General features: G+C 38.7%; 1 protein-coding gene across 1 annotated transcript; it reads right to left on the bottom strand.

Moving 5' to 3' along the window:
- Positions 1-270: 270 nt before the first annotated feature.
- LOC125204999 (wall-associated receptor kinase-like 8) lies at positions 271-3,148 on the bottom strand. The gene is made up of 4 exons (XM_048103776.2): positions 2,513-3,148; positions 1,936-2,289; positions 1,638-1,814; positions 271-1,558 (listed from the first exon to the last, which is right to left on the bottom strand). Exons 1-4 carry the CDS (start codon positions 3,093-3,095, stop codon positions 432-434), a joined length of 2,241 nt encoding a protein of 746 aa, XP_047959733.1. The 5' UTR covers positions 3,096-3,148; the 3' UTR covers positions 271-431.
- Positions 3,149-9,513: the final 6,365 nt, after the last annotated feature.

Here is a 9,513-nt window from a genome sequence, read left to right as displayed (position 1 = left end):
GCTAATATTTTGACCAAGAAACGACCCATTTTCCATTCAATCAATGTGAGAAATCAATCCTAGTCAACACTTGGTGTTCGACGAAATTCCTCATTATTATATACAGATATTGGGATTTTTTTAAAAATAGTCTATCAGGATCCAGGATATTATGATAATGGCCGAAACTATTAATTAGTCCTTTTTCTTTGCAAGACATATGGAGACTTTGGATCACATCTATGCCCCTACAGTAAACTGGCTTTTCTATATCTTTAGAAAAGCTATCAATAATGGAATAACTTTTATGACATAGAACAAAAGAAAAATAAAAGGAAAAGGAGCAGCTGGTTCCACAAAATAGAAAATGAAATACAATCTTAAATTATAAACAATCATAAAATTGGCATTAATAATAGAGTATCACACACCTTTGGACATAATGCATTCAATCATGAAGTATGATCACTGGCTGTCCAAGTGTACTCAATGTCTGAAAACATCATGTGCTTGGCTTCAGACACTGTTGCTTCTTCAGGCTTAGGAATTTGAGATATCATTAAGCTTTCCAATTCTGTGGCCACTTCCTTCATGGTTGGCCTCATTTTCCCCTTAACATTTAAACATCTTCTTGCAAGCCTTGCAACTGCTATAACCTCCTCCTTAGCACCTTCCTCGGAAACTTGAGTGTCTAAAATGGCTTCAAGATTGTCTGCTTCCATGTAGGAAAGGAAATGTGCTGCTAGATTTCTTCCCATTTCAGGCCTCTCCAAAGATATTGGTCTTTGACTTGTTAGAAGTTCGAGAAGAACCACACCAAAGCTATAAACATCACTCTTTTCCGTGTATTGACTTGTTTCGTAATACTCTGGATCTAAATACCCAAATGTTCCTTTAACCAGCGTGGTTAAATGAGTCTGATCTACTTGGACAAGTTTAGAAATTCCAAAATCTGATACTTTGACAATATACTTTTCATCTAAAAGGATATTAGTGGACTTGATATCTCTATGATAAATGGGTGTAGAAGATGCAAAGTGTAAATAAGCCAATGCCCCTGCTACATCTGCAGCTATTTTCAGTCGCATGTTCCATGTAAGTGGGAATTCGATTTTGGGGTGATGAATAAAATCGAAGAGGGTTCCGTTTGGTAAGAACTCATATACAAGTTGAGGAGCATTAGTCGCCAAACAACATCCTAATAATCTAACCACATTCTTATGATTGATTTGTGATAGTATCACAACCTCATTTATGAACTGTTCCACTTGATTCTCATCAACCTCCTTTAGTTTCTTGATGGCTACAATAGTACCATCAGACAACATACCTTTGTAGACGATGCCTTGCCCTCCTCGTCCACATATGCGGCTTTCATTAAAATGATCGGTGGCCTTCTCCAATTCTTTTGTGGTGAAAAGTTTGGTTTTCCCAAATGCGCCCTCGCTTGTTTGTTGTTGCGACGCAAGGTGTTTGAAGAATTTTTCTTTGCGGATTTTTTTCTTTTTCTTCTCAAACACCTTATGCAACCAAAAACATAACAAAAGAAGCAATAGAAGTCCCAAAGCAGAGGCTAGACCTGTGTGCAAAAATTACCCATTTGAGAAAGAAAAAGAAAAAACAAACAAACAAACAAGGAACTTGTGGATAAAATTTACCTATTACAACAAATTTTGCTATATTGGAAGTTGGCAAAAGTGTGCAACCTTTTCCGTTTTTCATTCCATCACCATAATAGCCTTTTTTGCAAGAGCAGTTGGCAGAGCCATGAGTGTTGATGCACTTGGAATTAACAACACATGGATCAAGAGTTCTATTGGCACATTCATCAATATCTGCCAAAAGTTGAGCAACAAAACCATCTTCGTTTGAGACAATTAAAGTGAGCAATTAAACCCACTTAACACTATCAGTACAAAACTTTTTAGCAGTAACAATTAAAGTGAGCAATCTCACCTCGACAGCTAGAGTCGAGGTATGGATTGCCTTGGAATCCTTTGGAGCATTTGCAGAGGTATCCCCCAACATTAGCACCAAAATCAACACATTGAGCGTTAGGCTGGCAAGCAAAACTAGAATTCCGCGGTGTTTTGGAGCAATTCTGGTTGCCGAGCCTCCAGTCCAAGCGCACCACATGATAATCATGTAAGATCGCCGTATTGTTTTGGTTGAGGATGGAGTAGTCATATGAATACTGCGAGTTTACCCGGCTTCCCTTCTCCCTGACAAAGGCATAGCTGCAAGAGAAAACCCTTGTACTATTCCAGCTTCTACTCAAGTCTGTTAAACTCGCGGAAAGGTACGAAGCACCTGTCAGATCAACAACTTTATAATCATTTTTTAACAAAATTACTCGCACCGTTCCACCATGGTTGATTTATTTTTAACATATTTTTTTCCTACTTTATTCTGTCACATATTAAGCACTTTACTTTATTGTCTCTGTTAATATAATATAGGAGAGTACATATTTTTCTTAATCTCGGCAGCGAAAAAAAATGTCTCAACTATGCAGGAATAAATGAAGCATTACCTTTGGGAACGGGTGACCGGCAACAGCCGTCACCTCTGGAATTCCCGTCGCCATTTCTGGGGCAAGTTCCGTATGAACCGTGATCGTCAAAACAGATGCTTATGCAGCCGTCACGGATTGCTTGGTCGCTGTCACCTATGTATGTGGTGGTCGTCATAGCATCATCGCAGCCAATGGCGGTAATCCAGTTGTCTTCCGACAATGTATATTGGGTCGACAACAGATTAATACGGTTGAAATCCCACAACATTCCTGAAGATTTGTTGTAGCAAGCAGTGTACAGAAGGAACGGGTACTTGATCCGAATATGGGCCGGGTCATCAACTCTTATTTCGACCACTTCGAAAGGGGTATCACTGTCACCAATGTAAATGTAAGGTTTGGGAGGGGTGGTGGAAGTATTGCAAGAGATGTTAAATGATGACCCGAGTGAGCAACCCAACCCGACTCCAAACGGATACGGAATCGTTACTTTTCCGCATCGGGCAGGGCAGCCTGGTTTATGAGCCGAGCTAGAAGCTGATGCTAGTGGATGAAGAAGAAGAACAAAGAAGTAAATGATCAATTGGAGTTTACAAATCATTTGCACTTGAAGCTTTGTCCAAGACAAGTGTGCTAATCCACTAGAGTACTATATATAGGCACATTTTATATATGGACAATGTGTTTTGGTTTACAAAATATTACTACTAATTTATAATATGAATACCGTTGTCATTGGGCAAGTGATTTCTAAAGTGATATAAACTTTTTAGTTGTACATAATATTTCCGTATAAGAGCATCACCAATGGTACTTCGGCCAGAAATCGGCCAGCAGTTTCTCCCCCTGCTACGTCAGCAGCACTAAAAATCCACCTGCCACATCAGATTTAGGCCAGCCATAGGTCAACCGAAATAAAAATAATTCAAAAAATACTACATTTACAGAATTAAAATCACAATACGGAATTAAATTTACGACATATATACGGAAAAAAATCGCTAATTTTATTTAAATAAAAAAAAAGTACATTAACTAAAAATTTAAAAAAATTCGGGCTTCCACACACGAGCCACCGCCCCACTCTACTCTTCACTAATTTATTAAAAAAATACATTAAAAAATGTTAGTATGCCTTGAATCTGTGTTAGTTTGCCGCTAGCCGAACGGGGGTCTCGCTGTTTTAGGTCTTAATTTTGTATTGGGCCTAGTTGTTGTTGTCCATCGTTAGATGTTGCTCTTGTACAGAAATTTAGAGAGAGAGAAAATCGCGTTTATATAGGTTTTTTATAAAAAAAAAATCAAAAATCGGCGGTGGCCGATCGGCACGCCACAATGGCGGCCAGCGCATCGGCTAGCGCCGAGCGATGGGCCAGTGCACGCCGAAATTTTCGCCGATTTTGCGCTGGCCGACTCCAATGGTTCGGCTAGCCGATCGGCCAGCGCGACGAATCGGCTAGCCGGTCGCTAGCCGACCATTGGAGATGCTCTAATAGACACATTATATCCAATCCTACTTTTTTACTCCCACCGACCACGAAAATTCGTCCCGATTTGACTGAGCACGAGTTTTAAGAAATGTAATGGAAAGTGAGTTTAAAAAGTTAGTAGATTGCGGGTTTTTACTTTATATATTAGTTTTATAATAAAATGTGAGTAGGAATGAGTTAGTGGAATATGAGGTCCACTACCAAAAATGGTAAAAGTGAAATGGGACAAATTTTAGGAGACGGACGGAAGTAGAAAAATGGGACAAATTTTAGTGGACAGAGAAAGTATATATTTTTCTATATCGACTTTTACATTCGACAATCGTTTTACATTTGAGATCAATCGTTTTTAGTCAACAATCGTTTTGGTGGCGAACTGAGATCAACCGTTTTTAGTCAATCAATTTCCGTTGAACAAGAAAAGAGGTTCATTATACATTAAAAAAAACTTGCATCTTACATTCAAAAAGTTACCTTATTTTATCCATTGCTAATTACAGTAGTGGGATTGACTGGAAATATAGTTGGGATCAATGTCCGCTGATAATTTGCAACTAACATATATTTCCCCAATACTTTATTAGTTCATGAAATGTTGTCTAGTTCTGCCATTGTGGTCCTTCTGAAAAGTTGTCCATTTGTTTTTCTCTTTTTTTTAAGTGAATCCCACTTAATTTTCACTAATTTTTTACACTCACGTTCTATTAAAAAAATTAATACTCTCTTTGTCCTATCTCAAGTGATTGACTGCTTTCCAGCATGTGTTTGAAGAAAGTGATAATAAATAGTTAAAATGAGAAGAGAGTAAAGTAAGTATGATAACGGTATAGATACGACTCTCTTCTATATTATTCTATCTCTTACTTTACTTTCTCTTCACTTTAAATACTTATTATCATCTTTGCAAAACAACGGCCACAAAGTAATCAATCACTTGAGATGGAACGGAGGGAGAATATAAATGTGAGGCATTCCATTAACTTTTTCAACTCACTTTTTTCATACTCCCTCCGTCCCAAAAGATTATGAACTTTGGATTCGGCACGGGTTTTAATGCATTATTGGTAAAGTAAGAGAGAATAGATAGAGAAAGTTTTTTAGGTATTGTTAGTGGAAAATGGGTCCCACCTTATTAGAGAGAAGAGAGTTTCTAAAATTGAAAGTTCATATTCTTTGAGAACGGGCAAAAAAGGAAATAGTGCATACTCTTTAGGAATAGAAAGAGTATTTATTAAAATCTGCACCGAGCCAAACTTAGATAATATTATATGGGAAGACGGAGTAATATTTTTCTTAATAATAAAGAAATAAAATATCAAAACAACTACTCCCTATAAATAATGAATACCAAAGCGTATGCAGAATATTGCAATAATGAAGTGTACATATATCGATCCTTTCCGGTTCAGATAAGTGATTAATTACTCCCATCGCAGGGCCCTCTTTTTTATTTTTTAAAGCATTAGATATAAACATGTGGTCTAGGATTTTTATTGTTTTATATAAATATCAAATTCCACTAGTAAAGCATCAAATTGCAAATTTGCAATAATGGAGGTGGGAGCATAAAAATATCAAATTACTATTGACATCCTTTTTCATGCATGTAGTGTTTGGTCACTTGGTGTGAACCCCATGTCACTTGCTCCCTCCGTCCAACAAAAATAGCTAGGCTGAATTTTCTTTTTCTGTCCATCCCACAAAAATAGTTCATAATCATTCATGCAAACCTTTTCTTCTCTTTTACTTTTATTATTTATGGGCTCCAATATCCACTATACTATTTCAACAATTATTTACAGCTTCTCCTATTTTACCAATTATACAGTAAAGCTAGTGTTATCCCAATAAGAGTTAGGACGAAGGGAGTATATAAAATTATAATAACGACAAAGGGATTATGCAGCGGAACAAATTAAAGGGGTAGATGTATCCTCAAATATTATCATCATGGAGTACTATACTCAATACGGTAACTCATTAGCATAGTTGGTCCAGCGGTATGTGTCTACTAGTTTCACAGCGAAGGCCTGGGTTCAACTCATATCAGATGACCTGATGTAGTTGCAGAAGACAAGACTCGGAGGCTAAGAAAAATATATTTTATGTTTTATTTATTTCCTAGTTAGTAAAATTTATAGATGGATAAATATAGTAGAGGGAAAAATATTAGGAGTAATTATTTTTCCTTCCACAATATTAGGTTTTCCTATTTTGCTTATTTTCCTTTTGAGTTTTTAGGGTTTTTAGATGGTTATAAATAGCGTTGTTTTTTTTATTTTTGGAGGCAGTTGAATTTTTATAAAAATATTTCGTTTTTCACAGAAACTAGGGTTTCTCTGAATTTCTTCTCCATTCAGTCAGTTTCTCTATACATTTTGCATTATTTGGTATCACGAGTCAGGTTGATTATCAATAGCTGAACGTAGATATGGCGGCAGATGTGGTGATGCTCGTGGTGGGGGACGTGGAGATCTCCTAAACAAAGAGGCTACACGACAGCGTGATCTGCGCGATATTGAGAACGATGATCTTAGGTTCGAGACCTCCAGCGCGACATCGAGAAAGGTGATCTGCGACAACAGGTTCGAGACCTACAACGACGATTGGCGCGATTGGAGAAGCGTCGGGGGACATCCAACCCGATGAGATCTAATGCGTTGGAGCGTCGTTCAGTGGACGATTCGTTATTCAATGATGTCTACGGTGGCCACTCTAAGTCCATATACGACAAGGATATATTGTCGATGTCGGTGTATGATGAGCCCGTATATGACGAAGATATATTTTCGATATCGGTGTATGATAAGCCTGTATATGACGAGGATATATTGTCGATGCCGGTATATGATAAGCCAGTATATGACGAGGATGTATTCCATGAGCTCCCCGGATTGATGAGCAAATCCCCGCCTCCTTCCGTGAAATTTGACGACGTTGCCGAAGATGAGGGCATCGTAGTCGATGACGATGAGGAGTATGCTGAGGCTGAAGGGGAAAACCGCCTCCTGGAGTTCATGTTTGGGAATGGTGACTGCGCTGATGATTGGCTCGAATTATTTTAACACGAGAAATACCCGCAAGTGTACGGGGCTAGTGTAGCATAAAACAAGTAAGAGTATCGTATCCCACAGAGTCAAAATTGTATCGACTCAAGTACCACGAACAAATTTTGACTACTATCTAGATAATCCAAAGAGAAAAGTTCTAACACTACTATAAGCATATAACAATGAAAAAGGAATTAAAAGAAACAAGAGGAAATAAACACAAGTGAAAAGATACCACAAAGAGGAGAGTACAGTTTTGGATCCAACTACAATGGAATTGTCGTGCGATTGATTCAACAACTTCGATTACCCATTTTATGTCTCTAGGGTTACTAGGAAAGTCGTTAGTCTAGGTTGAGCCCCCTCGCTTGTGTACTCACCCCGTTGATTAACCCTTAATATTGATGTCTCCTTCTAATATGTTTAGATTAACTCCATAGAACAAAAGACCCAAGCCCTCACTAAGATTCTCCTCTCTCGAGTGTAGATTATCAAAGTGATGCTCACTCTTTTATCAAACCTAGATAGGTATCTCTCGATTACAACTATAAAGGTAAACAAACCCAATTGGTAGCTAAGCAATTAAATTGGAAAATCACAAGAATGAACAAAGAAACCACAAGAGCTAAGTAATCAAAAGAAGTCCTTGAATTAATCACAAACATCCATTGTAGTCTTCATAAAAACCCCACAATAAATTTAGCTACTCATGTTCTTCATGAAAACCAAAACAGTGGATTCAATCAAATACATCAAAGAAAGCAAATAAATACTCCTGTGGAACGATTCTATGGATTAGAGACTCCAATCTCTCGATTTGTAGTCTTCAATCTTCAAATATCTCTTCAAAGTGTTCTTGGAGAAGTGTAGGGTGTGTTGGAGGCGGTGGAATGTAGAATGATGCTTAACCCTAGCCTTTTTCTTCTTTTTCTGTTCTCAAGAATCGTGTTTTCTGCAAAATAATTCTCCAAATCAGTGCACCCGGCCGCGTGAATTTATACACTGTAAATTCACCCGGCTGCGTGAAGATTTTTGACCCCGTTCTCTCTTTCAGCGCATATTTACGGTACCCGGCCGGGTTAATTTACAGTGTAATAATTCACCCGGCCGCGTGAAAGTTTCTGGACAACGCAGTGTTCTTGTAACGGCCATAACTTCTTCTAACGAACTCCGATTGAGGCGTGATACCCACATGAAGATCATTCAAAGACGAAGAGATTGATATGTATTAGGGGCTGATTGGACTTAATAATCTCTAGTAAAAATTGTCTCAAACCAAGGCTGTTGCACATCCACATATTTTGTACCTTTTTCTGCACATTCTTAACAAAATGGTCAACATACCAACATAATAGAGAAGTAGATATAAACACGCCCAATAATAGACAAATATGATCAAATTCATACAAAATCACCATCTAAAATCATGTAAAATCCAAGTATGTCACCTGGCTAAAAAAGGGTTGTTAGTTTGCAGTGCGGTTTTGCTATAAAACACATACATGAAACAGGCCTCATCAGCCCTGTTCCCAAAGTTGTTGAAGTTACCACCCCCTTGATTCTGGCGGTAGTTGTTGAAATTCCTGTTGTTGCCTCCTTGATGCAAATAATTCACATCTTCACTTTCAAGCCCAGTTGGCTCTGTTCCCATGTAGCCCAGCTTGATAGTCAAGAAGTCCAGCTGCTTGGACATCATGTCCATCTTGTCAACATCCGATGCGGATGTCACCCTGTAGGTCTTGCTTCTTTCATTCTTCCATCCTTCATCGTTGGAAGCTACCTTTTCAATCACTTCTAATGCATCATTCTCTCCCAACTTAAGGAGTGAACCCCTTGCATTCATATTCAGCTCGCGCATCGCCTTCGGAGTGCCTCCCCTGTAGAAAGCTAGGATTTGTTGCCCCGGGCTCAACCAGTGGTTGGGGCATCTCTTCATCTGATATTTAAACCTCTTCCATGCCTCTTGAATATTTTCCTGAGGCTGCATTGCATAGGAGATAACTTCTGCTTGTCGCTTGAGTGCCTCGCTAGGTAGGTAGTATTTATCCAAGAAAAGCTCAACCATCGCATCCCAAGTTGCGACCGAGTAAGGATCCATGTTATTGTACCAATCCCTGGCATCATCCTCCAAAGAGAAGGGGAATAATCTGAGGCGAATCCGTGTTGCTGATTTGTATGAACTTGGTCAAGTGCTTGTTGGCATCTTCTGAACCTGTTCCACCAAATGCATGTGCTTCTGCCCTGTTTATCAACCCCGGCTTTAATTCAAAGCTGTTGGCGGCAATCCCGGTATTATTGATTGGTGGATTAGCGACCCGTCTATATGCAAACAGATTCTGCACGGACTGAACTGCTGGTCTCGCGTTCTGCTCATCCAATTGCCTCCGCATATTGGCCATCTGCTCACGGAGTTGACGAATGACATGATCCTCATTGTTGTTCTCCAGATTGTTGTTCTCTCCCTCGTCCTCCATTATGA

The sequence above is a fragment of the Salvia hispanica genome, chromosome 6 (genome assembly GCF_029641045.1).
Source record: "Salvia hispanica isolate PSC_SH4W2 chromosome 6, Shi_PSC_v1, whole genome shotgun sequence".
Taxonomy (NCBI): Eukaryota; Viridiplantae; Streptophyta; class Magnoliopsida; order Lamiales; family Lamiaceae; genus Salvia; species Salvia hispanica.
Note: the sequence above shows the minus strand (reverse complement) of the source record. Positions and strands in the feature narration are given on the sequence as shown.